Source organism: Crotalus tigris, unplaced genomic scaffold (genome assembly GCF_016545835.1).
Source record: "Crotalus tigris isolate CLP2741 ecotype Arizona unplaced genomic scaffold, ASM1654583v1 scf7180000024370.6872682, whole genome shotgun sequence".
In the NCBI taxonomy this organism is placed as follows: Eukaryota; Metazoa; Chordata; class Lepidosauria; order Squamata; family Viperidae; genus Crotalus; species Crotalus tigris.
Window position 1 is genome coordinate 3,260,314 of NW_024100540.1, and position 17,422 is coordinate 3,277,735.

Consider the following 17,422-nt stretch of genomic DNA (forward strand, 5'->3'; position numbering starts at 1 on the left):
CAGTGAATCTATTGTCTTACAAAACCAGAGGAATTAGTATGCCCTTTCTGATAGCCTTTGTCATTTCAGATGGATGTCACTGGGAGAAAGAAGGAAAAGCCTTTGGCTCAATAAATTTGTCTACGGGTACAGCAGGAAGTGGGGAGCATTTGATAAATTAACAAAGATGCACGTATGTGAAGTTGATTGTTGTAGATGACTTTAGCCCCAATCTTATTGCCTTTTTTCAGTACTGGCCAACTTTCAGGGGTAAAAAATTAGGAGGTGGCTTAGTTTTGAGATATCCAACTGGGGTTTGCCAAGCATTCCCTTTGGTAGCAGAAGTACCATATAATGAGTCTGAAATTGCATATATTGCAAAATGCAATAATACATTCTGAGAAGCTGTAGAAAGGGCACACATAATACACACCTGGGATGTGGACTGTCAAAGATGTAAGTAAACATTTTTTAAAACGCTCCCAAAATAATGATGTTTTCATGCCTGACAATTTAACTTGTGTGTTCTACAACCCCCTACTCATCTATGTCTTCTACAATTCACAGCTTCATTCTGCAGGGTATTCCTCCTGAAACGTTATGTTGCAAATTCACTTTATCAAAGATAAGAAAATGTTATTAGGGGGCCTTAATTATTGCCTTCTCTAACACTTACCATTTTTATTTAACTATCAGCTACTCTATAAATTCATTATATGAAGCAATCTGCCCTAGAGTAGCTAATCTTAATAAAAGTCAACACTCCAAAAAATAAACTTAAGGAGATTGTGTTTTTTAAAAAATGCATAACTAAAAAGAAATTAAAAGTTAATATTTAAAAGTTAAATTTCAGAAGCTAGTAAAATTAAGGCCTTTGCTCCAATGATTAATTACAGAGAAAAAAAATCTTACAAAGAGAATAGATGCTACTGTATTATGGCTTTAGGTCATCAGAATGACGGGAGAGAGGCCTGATACAGACAGGGCTGATAGGAAGATAAAATAAAAGAGGGCTGGAGAGGATGATGAAATTATTTGGGAGGAAAGGGGAGGATGTGGGTTTGTACACATCTGTGGGCATCATGGCAGGAGAAGAACTGAATAGAAGAGTGAAGAAGAGCGAGCTTGGCAGAGGAGATTCTAAAAGGAAGAGTGGAATGAGTGAATGAATGAGCAGACTTTGTGTCAAGTGAGAATGTAGATTATGAGAAAGAGTAAGCTATTGGTTCCATAGGATACCTGGTTATATCATAGATCAGATTTCATTTCCATCTTGCATTCAGGCTTTGAATCCGAAAAGTAAAATCTCTTTCAAGTCAAGCTTGACTTCTGCTGACCTCCTTGGCGTATTCATGCCATTTTCTTGGCCGCAATACAGAAAAGTGTTGCCATTGATTTCTTTGGAGATGTGGATTTTGGGTTTTGTCTGTCTACTAAAGCCCTGTACCCCCTAGTGGTTGGTAATGCCAATATAAATCAGCTTTTGGATATCAGCCAAGGTCACCTAGATTCTTCATTCCAGTTGGACACTTACTACCCAGTTATTTATTTAGCTTCCCTGCTTTGCCTTTCAGTCCTCTGTGATTAACCACATCCATTACGAATCTATGAATACTTAGTCGTGTATAGAAACCATTCTGCAACTTAAGCCTCTGGATAGGGATACCTGGTCTAAGGAAACCTTGACAGGACAAGATACCATAGGACTAGATAAAAGGGTGCTGTTGTGGGATTGGTGTAATGCTTTAGCCTTGAACCAGCACTATTTCAAGGAATGACATTTCTACCTCAGATCGTTTACCTGATTTTTTTTTTTTTTTGTAAGATTTCCAGATTTACTTGGAAATTTAAGCAGTCTACCAACCCTTTACAAATATACTACATGGGATCAAATACTAACCCTAAAACAAAGCAGTTTTTTCTCCTCAGACTATACTGATTAAAAAGCAAATAAAATGTCTGGGCTTTGATTTTCCAAGATTATTACACAGAAATTATATCTGAAATTTCAGACTAACCTGGCCTTTTTATTGGTTTTTTGGTAGGGGTGTCCTTCCTCTTGTTCTGAACTGCAGGAGAGTATGGGATGCCCGAGGAAGAACTATTCTTACGAAAATGCTCCTTCAGCCCCTTGATAGAGCGGTCCAACTGGCTGGAACGGATCTGGTAGTAAACATTCATGAAATCTAGAAAAAAAATAATGCATGTTACAAAGCAGACTTCATTTTTATTAGTGCTCCAAAGTACTGATAGCACAATAATGTAATAGAAAAATTGTTTTAAATTGGATTATGTTTATTGGAAAAAGAAACCACACTGTCAAACTGTTTCATTTAAATATATATATATATATATTCAATATTTTTTGTTTAGGAATGTCTATTTACTAAAATGCATTGCTTTATAAATAAGAAAAAGAAAAGAACAAAGCAAATGGCATTATACCCCAATACTCATTTGGAGTAAACTATATCCATGAAGCTAGACTAGAAAATATAAAGTTAGCAAAAATCAGTTTGTAAAAGACGCTGTATTTAAAATTAGACCAATAGGTTGAATCTAAACATTTTTGTTTTTTTTAAATACTGACTTTAGTACAATTACTACTGCCAAAGATTGACTTATGCAAGGATACACAATATGCAGCTCTCCCGATGTTGCTGAACTATAAATCCCAGTAGCCCTAAATAGTACAATAGTATCCTAACGATCTGGGATGTTGGAAGAAGTAATTCAGCCATCCTTCCAGAAGCCAAGCTTTGTGCACTTACATGAGAAATACCAACAAACAATTTTCAAAGCATTAATTTTGCCTTCTCCAGAATTCTCTTACGCCTTCTAAATTTCAGTCTCCTACCCTTACTAGAGCTGTGTTCTAATTCTCTGAATGCTCGCTCTACAAAGTTCTCCCTAGAAGCTATGCTGGTGTGAGAAATGGCTCTGTTCCTTAGGGTTCCCTTCTGGACTCCTGCAGGTGGTGGCTTCTCCTCACACAGGCAGTTAAAACCTGTACCGCAAAGAAAATGAAGACAAACCGAGTCACCCAAAACAGGCCTTTCAGAATATTAGAGGGGCTCCTTTCAGCTAGGCTGCAAGGCAGGCAGTCAACAATTAGGAACAAAAGGCATTGGGCTATCTCCGGGAACAATGTAAATTCATTCAGTTGCCATGACAGGACCACCACAACAATCAGCCAAATTACAAGTTTCGTGTTTGAGAACCGAAGTTGTGTCAGTTGTGTAGCAGCAGAAATACTGTTTTACTGAAATGGACAGGCTTTTCTGACCCCGTATGGGCCAATAGTCTACTTCATCCAATGCTGTCACAGGATGGTTAAATGGGTGGTTGAATTAAATTTAGCCAAATCAATCACAGGTTCAAATATTAGAAGATATGGGAATTGTATACTTAAAACCATCATTTTTAAAAAAAAACACATCGCAAAAAAATGAAGACTATAAGCCAAGGGATGAGTGTGATGGGAAATTCCCAAATTAAAATTATTACAGGTAGTCCTCAATTTTTGACTTGTCATTTAGTTTGAAATTACAACAGATCCTGAAAAAAGGACTTACTACCTAAATTCAGAGTTCCAACAGCCACCTTCCCCCATGTGACTGGATTTTGGGCATTTGGCAATTTGTCTACTTTTATAGCCATTTGTGGCATTCTGAGGTCACATAATTGTGATCCGTGACATTTTTGCAGAAAAGTGGCATTCTGGTTTCCAGTAAAAAAAAAAAAAAGCCCCATAACGAACAATGGGTTTGCTTAATGACCATAGTGTTCACTTTATGACTATGATGTTCATTTTATGATCATCACATTTGCTTAATGGCCACCACAGAAAAAGGTCATAAAATTGTGCGGGGTTTACAATTGTCTTGACTTATAACCAAAATTGTGGGTTCAATTATAGGCCAATCTTTGAAATAATTTTTAATTTTTGAATGATTCTACAATATTTTAAAGAAAATATAAATTATCCCCTTAGCTTTTCTCTCTACAACCAAAAACAAATCTAGCAGGCAACTACTTGGAGTACTGTAACTTCATGGCTCCAACATTTAATTCCAATTTTTCTTTTTCCATTTCAATCCTTGACACCCCCCCCAAATATGTGCCAAACTAAGCATTTTAGGATATGATATAATTTTTCTAAATAAAAGGACGGTTTTTTTCCACAGATGTTAAAACCGAAGATGAGAAACCTGAAATGGGAACAAAAGTTCTACCCACAAGTCTGAAATCAATTGGACATCTTAGTTACAATTTAAATTCAATTAATTTCCTTGGAAAGTAAATCCAATTAACTTAATCCAGATTCAAACTCATGTAATTTATAATGGATATATTAGAGCATCTGCTAATTTATATTGACTCCAGTCCCATTCGTGGTCAGAGACACTGTTTAAGGAGTTCCCAGGTCGAAAGAATTAGCCAATGACATCACGATTGCCTGGAGTACACTCATTTATATTGAGTGAAGTAGCCCTATGTTATCAGCGAGAAACAACCTTAAGAAAAGAATTGTTAATATGGAAGTAAACTGGGAAGTTTTACTATTTTTCTTATTCTATAGCTTTTCACAAGAATGGGGCTCAAACAGTCCCAATTTGGTCAAATAATTTGGATACTTAACCCCATGCAAACAGTCCCTTAACAAATAACACAAGAGTTTTCAAGTAAATACAGTTCATTTCACACACAAAACACATGAAGATTCACCAGTGAAAAATAATCTTATCCTTTTGTTTGTGTTTTTCCTGTTATAACCAGAAACATTTTAACAGTGTTTCTTCCTGTCCCTCACTTCCCAGCTTCATCCATATTTAAAACAACCTTCCCTAGTTTGGAAGCCCAGATGTGTTGTGGCTGCAACTCCCCAAAAGACCTTGCAGGCTGGGAATTTTGAAAACCACAGTCGCAAAACAGCTGGAGTTTGCATATGCAGAAAACTGGTCTGGAGATCTGAATCCTCTTCCAGTTACTCCTTCCTACTTTCTCCAAGAAATTCCCAACTTCCCAGGCTTCCCCCTCTCCTACTCACTCCAGACTGGACTTGAAGATATCAACTGTTCCTGTGGTTCCTGTTGCTGGACTGCTGAGGACAGAGAAACGTAAGTGGCTGATGTCAAGAAAGCATGCAAAGCTCATAGATGTGCCCAGAAGAAGCAAATAAATTCCTTCTGCTAGCAAAAATATGTATTACTTCAACTATTATTTTAGGGGAAAAAAGAAAACAAAGATTTGTTTGATTTTTATAGGAACTTCTGAACTATACTCATTTTCCCCTGGATTAGGATAGGTGAATGAAAAAAAGGCTGAAGCTGAAATGACTCTATTTTCTCATGTCACATTTAAGACTTTTATATTAGTTTTAATTTCTGTTCAATAAATAAATAAATAAATGTCTGGAGCATTTTTTAGCATCTAAATTAGAATTTAAAGGAAACTAAAAATTACATGCTGGGGAATGTTGCACAGTTCTGGCAGTTACTGGAGTTCATGCATTTCCAAGCCATTAAGTAGTCTTTGGTTTTAATCTAATTTGTTTTGTGGATCCAATCACTGTGACTAAGATTTATAATCCAGCACAGGATTACTCAAACATCTTTGGACCAGTAGAGTTTTGACAGTTATAGAAACCTTTTTAAAATGGCTGCTCTGCTGAGCATGGATAATTAAAATACATCCATTTTCCAGAAGCACAACAAGGAGCATAACTAAACAAATTAATATATTTACAATGTTTGTGGGGGCTTGGAAATTAACATTGTGCTTGAAGCTGATACTTATTTCACCGTGCTCATTTCCCATTTGCTATTTTAATTAAAATGATTAAAAATACATGCAAGCAAGACAGGAAATTTGATGGATATTGCCAGGCATTTCTGCATACATAGGTATCATACCAGGGACTAAAAGCCTCAAATTATGTTTGCACTCAGCCCTTGTGTTTACAAAAGAAAATGTAGCCTTAAGAAAGGAAATTTAGAATGGAAAAAAAAGAAAGAGTTAAGTATTTTTTACTTCTTTGTTAGATCCTCTTCATTCAATAACTCAAGGCAATAAACACAGTGCTCCCTTTTTCTCTCTTTTTTTTAACTACCTCAACCAATTTGTAAAATAAATTGGGCTCAGAGAGAGTGACTGACTCAAAATCATTCAATAAGAATAAGCTAAGGTGGTTTCTTCAAACTAGAGTTCCTCTTTCAAAATATATTTTCTTTTGAAAAAATATCTTTAAAATCTGAAACACTTGCTTTCGTTCACTACACAATCTGCTTTTTGAAAATCAGATTCTTTTGCAGTTCTCATCTCATTTATCCTAACAATCTTCCAGATAAGTCACTTATATTTTTACACTGAAAGGAAAAACAGGCTCACAATATATAGCCAGTTCAAACAGTAGACTTTGGTGCCATACTTAGAACCACAGCACACTACGTAGACAGCCAATTGCTTTCCCTGTCTAGGAAATGTTAAAAGTCAAAGCAGCTTCAGTTCAGAAAAAAAAAAAAATCTCACCTGTGAATCTGAACCAGGTTCAATTCAATTTCTAGATTTCAATAAATGTGAGCATTCTGATTGGTGCATCAAAATTAAATACCTACGGAAAAAGCTTCATTTGCTTTGACCAGAATAAGAAAATCGACTTTGCCAGATGCTAAAAAGTAGCAATAGTCTCCTGACTTCAGCCAGACTTAGATGAAAAAAAAAATCTTTTTCTCAGAATTCTACTTGCATTTCTACTTAAAATTAGTGAGAAGCTATAGGGTGGCTGAATTCATGAAGCCACTTTTTTTTAAAAAAACAAATGGGTATTGTACATATTCAAAGGGCTAAGGCAGAGGTAGGCAACCTTGGCTCTTTTATGACTCGTGGACTTCAAATCCCCGAATTCTGGGAGTTGAAGTCCACAAGTCATATAAGAGCCAAGGTTGCCTATCCCTGGGCTAGGGGCATAATTCAGAGACATGCTTATGTGCCTTTCAAGCATGTGTAAGAATCATCTGATAAGATCCTTCTGACGCATTCTAAACTGTATTAATTCTGTAATATTTAAAATGTTAGGAACATTTGGGAATTTATAGACATCAACTCAGAGAGCCACTCAGTGCAGGGGTTACGGCACCAGACTAGAAACTAGGAGACTGAATTATTCTCTCACCTTAGGCATGAAAGGCAGCTGGGTGACTTTGGGCCAGTTACTCTCAGTTCACAGTGTCAGGCATGGGTAACAAACACTTTAAACTATTTTTAACTACATTAATTATTTTAAAGAAATCTTGACAAAAATTACAGGAGTCTTATGCATACACTGTTCCATATTACGCCGTTAGGAACCACTCTTAACACTTACTGGGACTTTAATTCAAACTAATTGAACCAAATAAAAACTGACTGCTCCCTTATGGCACTGATCAGCAAATAGAAACTGACATACTTTGCACATAGGATGTGAGAGGATGATGAGAGTAGAAAAAAATGACTAAGCTTTGCGAAGTTGAACAAAGGGAAGACAACAGGTAAATAGAAAGCTAATAGCACAGAAATTACAGAGCTGACCATGGAAGAACTATAAGCTATTATCAGAGTCTAGTTAAGATGGAGAGCATTTATTCATGTAGTCCCCTAGATCTGATATCTAATTAACATCCTTCAATTTTTGACATGAAACTTTTTGGAAAAATGAGGAAATAATACATTCCATATACTATATATATTCTCTATGCAGAATACATGCCTCATTCTATCAATTTTTCACAGTTAATAATCCAGGCTTTTAATTTGCTTCCTATGACTTAATTTGTTACCATAGTTTGAAATATATTTTGTGCCATAAGTTTAAACATGCATGAGAACTAAATTATTCAGGAATCTAACAGATGAGAGGCAAAAAGGCCCTTGTTTTATGTCTCACTGAAGTACTTAGGGCCATTGCTGGCTCAGTGAAAATGTGAATTTCAGTTATTTGTGTAGTACTCTAACAGAAGTACTACAGCCATTTAAAAATAAAGAACAAGATAAAATCATTCAATACAGAAATAGGAGGGCAAAACTTAAGTCCATGATGAAAACCTTGCAAACTGAAATGGCCCAGCCAGAAGCTTAGAATATAGGCAATCCCTGAATCAACTTACCATGGTTCCTTCCATACTCCACTAGCCAACCAGAAATACGGACAATGTCCTGCAGGACACTCTCAGAAAGATGCTCTAAGGTCACATCATCTTGAGTCTTTAAGTCATCATCCAAAGTGATAAGATCCAGGATAAGGATTGGTGAAACTGGTTTAGAATTTCGGGTCATAAGGCTACGAAATTCAGATTCCAACGATTCCTTCCCCCTCTCAAAAAGCAATTTCTGGATGAAGTAACATGGATAAAAAAAGATTAGGGTTGTATACTATAGCCTGAAGTTGATAAAATAACAGGTTATTTATATGGTTTCCCAAATCACACAAACATGGGCCCAAATCACACAAGCAAGGTGAGGTTATCTCAATTTAAAACAAACAACCCCCCCCCCAAAAAAATTAAGTAAAATTAAACAACAACAGCAACAACTGAGAGACAAGCAGGAGCCCCTGATATACAGTATGGTTCATAAAGCCTGATTGAAAAAGATCCTCTGTTTCCTCCAGGACACTTTGGGCTGCACATCAATTCCTAAAAGCTGAAGGAGAAAGGATGACATTTGTTCGATTCTACTTGATCCAACAATTGTTTGTTGCAGATGGGGCTCATTTTTGTTTCTTTCAGAACTAGTGGAACCACCCCGATTCAAGGTTGCACTCATCATCACAATGGGTCACAGTTAACAGCCAGAGAACCCTATCCACTTTCTGAGGGATAACTCCTCCCAGATAAAATAATTAACCCAGACCATAACCCAGTGATATCCACAGGACCTGCACAGCTAGAGTCCAACCCAGAACAAATTTGAGCAATTAACTAGCAAATGGCAAGAATAATTTTCACAATAACCCTGGATATGCTTCCCAATCCCTCTGCTCTGGTTGTAATCCAGAAAGCATGATTTATGCATACAAATATATATATGTTCACCTTGAAGATGATTGCTCAGGGCTCCTAAACTTCTCTCTCAAGCATCACATTTCAAAAAGCAGTTTGGGATTAATCAGTAGGACTTTTAAAAGTAGTTTTTAAAGTAGATACTGCTGTGCTGCTGTTCCAAATAAACAGTATTATGAATACTTGGCATAAACAGCTTTCATAAAGGGAATGGAAACACGGCATGTAGTTCCTATTTAAAAAGCTTTCATGGCTCAATTTTAAAACAGTATCTTAAGGTTTCAATGAAAATTTGGAAGTTGGGAAGGGACCCCTTTTGCAAAGGACACAAACACTGGATTTGTAGTTATCACGGTCATCTGGACCATGACATTCAGAGATATTGACTCACAAGTATTACCTTTCCATTGAAGAAAACCATAGCAAGAAATAAAAATGTAACTCATCTTTATCCTTCAATAATTTTACTGTGTCTCCACTACAACATAAACCATGAAAGATCAGAAGGTATCAAGGCCAACCACTAGTGATCTGTTTTGAAATGCAAACACTGTAGTTCCTTGCAACCTTTGGAAAACCAGTTTTTCCCTCTTCCCGCACTTCAAATACATATGACACTTGTTTTCTAACAAAATCATACCATAGTCATGGATGTTTTCTTTCTCATCCAGCTGTCTGTCATTTGCAGACCTAATTCCATTTCACTCAATCCAGTTGAGTGAGTGAATGAGTGAGTGAGTGAGTGAGAAAAATATATATTATTTGCTTATTTTTCTATGAAGGAAGGAAAAAGAGGATTCTTAATTCCCAAAGCAGCGGATGCTCTCTGAGAAAAATTAAATTCAGCAATTGGCCAAGGTAAAATTCTCACTGTTCAGTGACTGGCTGTGTTAGACTAAGCAACGATTGGGGGAAATGACTGGCATGTTCCAGAGTCAGAAGCATGGACCCCACCACACCAAACCTGCTTTTATCTGAAGGTAGTGAAGGCTTGTGGGCAAACGTGAGCTGCTTTTAAAGTAAACATGGAACTGTCTGCAGTTAAACCAGATGGTGGTATGGCACAGTTCGTTGATATTTATATTCAAACACATTACATACCACTCTATTGAGTTCTGGACTGTCAGGATTGTTATCTTGAAAATATTCCACAGCCTTCTGGATTTTAGCCATGCAGCCTAAATATTCTTCCAGTCTTCCTGTAGGACTATAATGAAAAAAAAAAGTAGTTCAGGAAGAAAGATCGTCAGACAACCGATTGCTACAAAACTATATGAAACTCTTTGCCATTTTCCCTTGGAGCTAGAAAATAATTCTGTTTATTCCCCCTCTGAAAAGCCTGCTGTCATTAACCAGGACTGGACCTTTGGTTCACCATTAATTGCTAGTTTAAAAGTTTCAGTTGGCAAGTTCCATTTGAAACGCTGATATAGGTAATTGGTAGAGTAGGCATGAGCTTAAATGGACTCCAGAAGATGGTAGAGGACAGGAAGGCCTGGAGGAATGTTGTCCATGGGGTCGCGATGGGTCGGACACAACTTCGCAACTAACAACAACAAATGGGTATAGGAAGAAACATTTTTTGATAGGGAGCATTTTTTTAAAGTTACTTTGTTCATTTATATACTACATGTACCCAGCTACCTATGGCAATTTATCTGAGAGTGCGGTATGGGAGTATCACAAAATGATTGCCACAATAAATATGGCCAGGCACATAGCTGTCCTGTATTGGAAAGCAAACAGGTAAGAATGCGTATTGCTTACATCCTCAAGATCCCAAAGGTATTTTGTTCTAAGCAAGTACATTCAATACCAAATATAGCAGTTGCTCATAACCTCCTATTGTGATTTTATAAGTACCTATGGAACCTACGTAAAGGCATCTTTGGGGAATAAAAATGATCTGAGTATCAGCATTTATTTATTCCATTTATTTGGCCTCCCTCTTCACCATGATGACTCTGGGCAGCTAGCAACAATTAAAAACACAACCAAGCAACAATTTTGCTTCATTGCATGTTATCGTCCATTTTAAAAACTTACTTTTAATATTTAAAGTCAGAAGAAACAGAAGACCAGGCACATAGCAACGGATTCCACATTGCTACCTCTACATTAAAGATGCACAACTTTTTCAGGGGTGAAACCTACAAATTATTTTTAGTGGCATTTCAGAATTTTACTCTTCCCAAGAAACTGGTGCAGCCAGAAAAACACTAAATGTCACTTTGTCTCCATTTAATTAAAATATATATACTTGTTTAATTTTCTTCATCTTTTTATACTGAAAATTACAATTTGGAACAACTTTTGAAAGTCTTTAGGATCAATACTTAGAGCTTTCAAGGGCCACTTGGTAAATCTGGCACTTCAGATTATGCAAATATTCCCTAACCTAAAAATATAAGAATTCACAATTGTATTAATTTGGAATCAAGAAATAGTCTCCTATTTCACTGGTCTCTAAAAGAATTTCTTGATTCCCTTATTAATATATATTTTGTCTTCTTTATATAAATAATAAAGGCAGATACAAATAAATAAAATATCTGACAGTAAACAATAAAACAATGAAAAGTGGTCCTTCCGGTGGATCTGCGCGCGCGATGGCGGCTACTTTGTAGCCGTCCTCCTGGGTGTTTGAATCGCTATGAACAGCGGACATCAGCTGTTCAGCGGTTCAAAATCCCCCTCCCGGGCAAAGGGAGGGGGAAGAGGATTGTCTGAATAGTGGTAGAGCCTCTTATGCACCCCCAAGGCTTTTTTTGGAGGGTGAAAAGAGTGCTCCCACGGAGTTCAGACTGTCTCCGCTTCCCAGCTGCTTTTGTCTCTAGGGACAAAACAAGCCGCTGCAACCACCTCCGCGATTAAAGTGACCTGGTGAGTTTTTCTTAGAGGCGGACAGAGCTGAGTAGAGGATTTTGTTTTTGCTTTCTTTGATTTTATTTGGTTTTTAAGTTTAAAGATTTATCTTTATATTCCCTCTTTTTATTTTTTTTTCCTTTGTTGAAAGGGAAAGTAAAATGGCGATTGGCAGGCTTTTCGGTGTTTTTTTTCCCCTTTCTTTTTTTTTTTAATGACTGGAACGGAATGTGGACTTGATTATTTATAATGATTTTTTGATGTTGGGTTTGGATTTTAGAAGGATTATTATTTTTGTTTAACTTTTTTGTTTTGTTTTTTGTACTTTTAAAAAAATGGAATGGATTTTTTTCTATTTAATCATTTTTTTCTCTTTCCCTTTTCTTTTTTTTAACTTTTTTCTTTTTATTAAAATGATCTCCTTTTGAAGGATTTTTTGATTTTTTGGAGTTAATCTCTCTTTTTCTTTTGCTTAATTTTTGTAATTTTTAAGAAGGAGTAAAGATTTTTTTAAGATGGCTCCAAAGCGCCCAGTAATTCCTACAGCTCCTAAGGTGGTTTCTTCTTCGGTGTTATCATCAGCGCAACAACCTAAATCAATAGCTTCACCCTCTTCTTTGGCACAGTCAATAATGGTGAAGGATTTGTAAGACATGATGGGAAATGTTATATCTCAAATTAGGGGAGAAATGAAAGAGATTTTAGAGGAAAATAATAAGATTTTGAGGCAAGAGATAGTTTTGGCTTTAAAAGGAGTTGCCTCTGTTCTTGAAAAGCTGAACTCTCACGTAGAAGAGGTAGAATAAAAAGTGGAACTGATGGAGGGAAAATTTGAAAGCATGGAAAAAGAGATGGAAAATTTTCAAGATGAGATTCTTATGCTTCAATATAGACAAATGGAATATGCTTTAAGAATTAGAGGCTTGAGAGAGTCTGTGCAAGGAGAGTCTGTGAGAGAGATGGTTGCAAATGACTTTGCTGTGATTTTGAATAGAGAAAAAGAGGAAATACTTAGTGAAATTGAAAAAACATTTAGAGTTAACTCTGTGGTGGCAGAGCAAAAGAATTTGCCAAGAGATGTGGTAATTTACTTTGGGAAAAGATCCCTGCGCAACGAAATTATACAAGCTTTTTATAAGAAGAGGTTTCAAATTGCTTCACAAGATGTTATAATTTTAAAGGAGATCCCATCTAAAATTTTAAGAAGAAGAAAGGAGTTTGCTTTTTTAGCAGATGAACTTAAAAAGAGACGAATCTTGTTCAGATGGGATATTCCGACTGGAATGGTGGTGAGTTACCTGGGGATACGTTATAGACTTAATACTGTTTTTAAAGCAAAAGACTTCTACACTTCGGTCCTGGGGGTATGTTCATCGCCATCTATTACGTTTAAAGCTTTGGAAGAGAAGAAGGTAGAATTGCAGTCTGAAGAGCCTATACTTATGAAAATTGGGAAATCTCAGTTCGAGGGGCCTCAACAAGTTGAGATGGAGGAGCAGAGGATAACCTGTGCAACATATAACTGTAAAGAAAAGGAGCAACAGAAGGAGGAGGTTAAGGAAGCCTCACAAGTATTGGTTTCTGAATCTGCGGGAGAAGTAAGATTTATAAATTTTTTGGAGTAACCTTTAAGGGTAGAATTGCAGTCTGAAGAGCCTATATTAATGAAAACTGGGAAATCTCACTTCGAGGGGCCTCAACAAGTTGAGATGAAGGAGCAGAGGACAACTCGTGCAACACATAAACGTAAAGAAAAGGAGCAACAGAAGAAGGAGGTTAAGGAAGCCTCACAAGTATTGGTTCCTGAGTCTGTGGGAGAAGCAAGATTTATAAACTTTTTGGAGCAACCTTTAAGGGCAGATTTTAAAGCACTTCTTTCGAGGTTTATGGATAAGAGAGACTGATAAGGAATGTGTTTATTGTGGATGGAATTGGTTATTGGTAAAGATTTAAATATGTATAAGGGAATTTTAATGTTTTAAGTAATGTTTAAATTTGTGTTTTGGAGGGAGTTTATAAAGAATGATGGATAATAATATAAGTATGATATTAGAAAATGTTTAGAGTATATTATAATGTGTTTAATGATTGTAATTATAAAAAAAATTTGGTTTTTTTTTTTTTATTATTATTATTTTTAAGAGAAGATAACTTGTTTAATTTAATGTATTTAGATTTGCTTAGGATTTATATGTGTTTTAAGTTTTTTTTGATAGGAGAGAAGATTATGGAGATCGAATGAAAAATTTTAGATAAGAAGTTTAAGTTTAGCAACTTAAGGACTATTCAAAAGAGTATTTAGTCTTAATGGTATAATGAATGTTTATATGTTTATTTTTGTGTCTTAGGATAAAGAAAGAGGGAGAGATTAGATTTTATATTGTATGTATAGATATCTAAGGAGTATTTAAAGGAACATTTTGCTTTAAATATGTATAAGGGAATTTTAATGTTCTAAGTAATGTTTAAATTTGTGTTTTGGAGGGAGTTTATAAAAAATGATGGATAATAATATAAGTATGATATTAGAAAATGTTTAGAGTATATTACAACGTGTTTAATGATTGTAATTATTATTTTTAAGAGAAGATAACTTGTTTAATTTAATGTATTTAGATTTGCTTAGGATTTATATGCGTTTTAAGTTTTTTTGAAAAATTTTAACTAAGCCTGTACTCAGCTCTGGGAAGGTTGGGGGAGGGTATGGGAGGTTTGGGGAGGTGGGGAAGGGTATGGGAGGATTGGGGGGGTTTGGGGAAGGGAATTGTTTTGTAAAATTTGAAAATTTTCAATAAAAAAAAACAATGAAAAGTATAACAATAAACATTTACATTAGGTTAAAAGGGTAATTTTATGAAATATATTTGCATTTTTCCAAAAAAACATAAAAACATTAAGCCAGCTGCTCAAAGAGATATTCTAAGGCTATAAGACTTTGCTCCTAACTATGCTCCCAACAAACTTAGTATTATCTTGCACATTCCACTGCAACATTTTCTCACATTCACAAATTCTAAATACGTGGAGTTCAATTTGTAGAATTCTTAAGAACAGATGTGCTGGCTAAAAATCTACACATCGGGGTGCCTGTATATTGGAAAATATTGTTTTGATTCTGCCACTTTTTAAAACACTGAAATTATTCTATTTGGAAGAAAAATGAACATTGAAAGAAGAGCAATATTATATCAACTTACCCTTCCTTTATTATCTTCTCTGTGTCGTTTGCTACATGGTAGTAACTTATAATGTGATCCAAACAAAAGAGAGTCTTCTCCACATTCTCCTGAAGACGCTGAAGATTTTCAGTTTGTTTATGTACAGGGATAATTGAGTTCTCCAGCTTCATCAATCGGCTTTCAAAGGATGAAAGTATTGACACCTAAGCAAAAAAGCTAGAAAAATAAGCTATAGGCAACTGAGACAATTTTCTTCAACCATTTTCACTACTTACTACCTTTTACTTTGCAGTTCTATCAAATATAATTCAAAATGTGTAAGGTAGCCATGCTAGAAAATGTTCAACATCCTTTATGAGATCAAATTATCTTGATGGGTCAACTCAACGTTCTGGAATTATTATCAAGGTTCTGAGACTTTCATCAGACAACATAATATTCACAGCAAAAACAGGGAAAGATCAAAGTCTGCATTACGCTGAAACCATGAAACTGTCAAAATGAAATGTGAGAGAAGCTTGCTGGGATGATTTCAGGTTGCAGCAAAAGGCATAAGTTATATAAGCTTACCATATTTCTTGTGAGGTGATCACTTTTTTCTAAACTCTCTCTAATGAAAGACAATGTTTCTTCTTCCTAATGTTACAAAAGGAAAAAAAGCCACAATCAATGAAATAAATAATTTCAGAATATAAAATGAATGTAAATTCCCAACAATATTTAATACAGAGGGAAAGTAAAAATTCTTACCACTTGGCCTCCAATCTGGCTGTTGATTAGCATAGTCTTATTTTAAATATTACATCAGAGTTTACTTGTTAAATTATACCCCTGTATATGAATATAATTTTAAAATAATCATTTATAAACCAACAAGTTCCCTTTTTAACTTTGGGAGGCGGGTGCAGGTGAATAGAAGAACCAAGCACACTCCTCTATTAAAAGAAACTGTTTCTGATACCTGAAAGAAGTTCCCAACATTCCAGAAAAGTTGGCAAGCTTCTTTTTTTGAGAAGTAAAGAGAGGTAGTACAGATTACTGCTTGGAAGGAAAAGTATTCTGTATTTAGAAATTGATACGGAAGAACCCTTTTCTATGCATCTCTCCAACAATTAGACCTCTGTAAACGAGTATACTCTCCAAAGCGGCTCTTCCACAAATCAGGCAGGTTTGTAATGAAACAGGTTAATCTTCCTAATAACCCAAGTCCAAATCATTTTAGAGGTTTAAAAATTAAAACCAACACATGAATTCAACCTGAAAAACACCTGGAAACCAGTTATGCCAGTTAACAATCTGGTATTTTAGATCAACTGAAATTATTCTCTTCAAAGATAGCCCTGCCAACAATGCGGTACAGTAGTCTTAATGTGGTGTAGTCACATTATTTACTGTAGTTCTCATTCTTAATATACTGTATATTTGGCAGTAATATCATCTTCAAAATCACCATCCAAAGATCTAGGGACAGCTTATCAGAAAGTATTGTGCTAACCTGATCTTTCAAGTAGAATGCAATTACTTCCAAGATGTATTGATTCACAATCCTAAGTCACAGATTCTGTTAGCAAACAGTACTTCTATCTTATTCAGATCAAATTTCATTCACTGTCAAACTAGTAAATTCAGATTCAAAAATATCAACTACTTCTTTGACATTATGTGAAAAATTACAATTGAACTGTATTTCAACTGTACTTTACTCTAAATGACTTCTGCCATGATCTCATAAAAATATTCAATCACTCAGAGAACAGTAAAGAATTTTGTGGGACAGTCAAGATCAAAGATGCTGTTGTTGTCAAAACATTGTCCCAGAGCAACATTTCCTTACATTGTGTAGCAATATAATACAGCAATATAATGCTGCTAACAGTGTCCCAGTAGTAGAGTTGCCATCTTTATGTGATCTAGTGATATTGAAATGTCTTGAAAACCCTTCCATCATGCCATGACCCTGATTCCTTTAAAATTCCTTTTATTTTTTTATTTGTATTCCACCTTTATTATTTTACAAATTCTGCCTCCTATTTTCTCCATAACAATAACCCTGTGAGGTGAGTTGGGCCTCCGGGTTTTTGACTCCTGGTGACTGCCTGAATAAGTACCTGCAGCTTTCTTGACAAGATTTCAGAAATGGTTTGCCCTTGCCTCCTTCTTGGGGCTGAGAGAGATAGACTGGTCCAAAATCACTCAGCTGGCTTTAATGGCTAAGGCAGGACTTGAATTCAGTTTCCTGTTTTCTAGCCTGTGCCTTAACCACTGGACCAAACTAGTCCCTCTCCAACTCTCTCCTATATTTTACCTGCAGATTGCAAAAACCAAAACCAAAACCATCCACCTTTAAATTATCCAGTC

The 17,422-nt window shown here is 35.6% G+C and overlaps 1 protein-coding gene across 11 annotated transcripts in view; it reads right to left on the reverse strand.

The window, feature by feature from the left end:
• The window catches only part of EXOC7 (exocyst complex component 7), a 45,217-nt gene that overhangs the window by 27,103 nt on the left and 692 nt on the right, over nucleotides 1-17,422 (reverse strand). For all 11 annotated transcript variants that reach the window (XM_039327984.1, XM_039327974.1, XM_039327975.1 and 8 more), the window contains exons 2-6: nucleotides 15,635-15,700; nucleotides 15,083-15,267; nucleotides 10,122-10,227; nucleotides 8,127-8,349; nucleotides 1,998-2,165 (exon numbers count right to left, since the gene is read on the reverse strand). In XM_039327984.1, coding sequence (XP_039183918.1) covers nucleotides 1,998-2,165; nucleotides 8,127-8,349; nucleotides 10,122-10,227; nucleotides 15,083-15,267; nucleotides 15,635-15,700 — 748 coding nt within the window. The remainder of the gene's footprint in view (nucleotides 1-1,997; nucleotides 2,166-8,126; nucleotides 8,350-10,121; nucleotides 10,228-15,082; nucleotides 15,268-15,634; nucleotides 15,701-17,422) is intronic.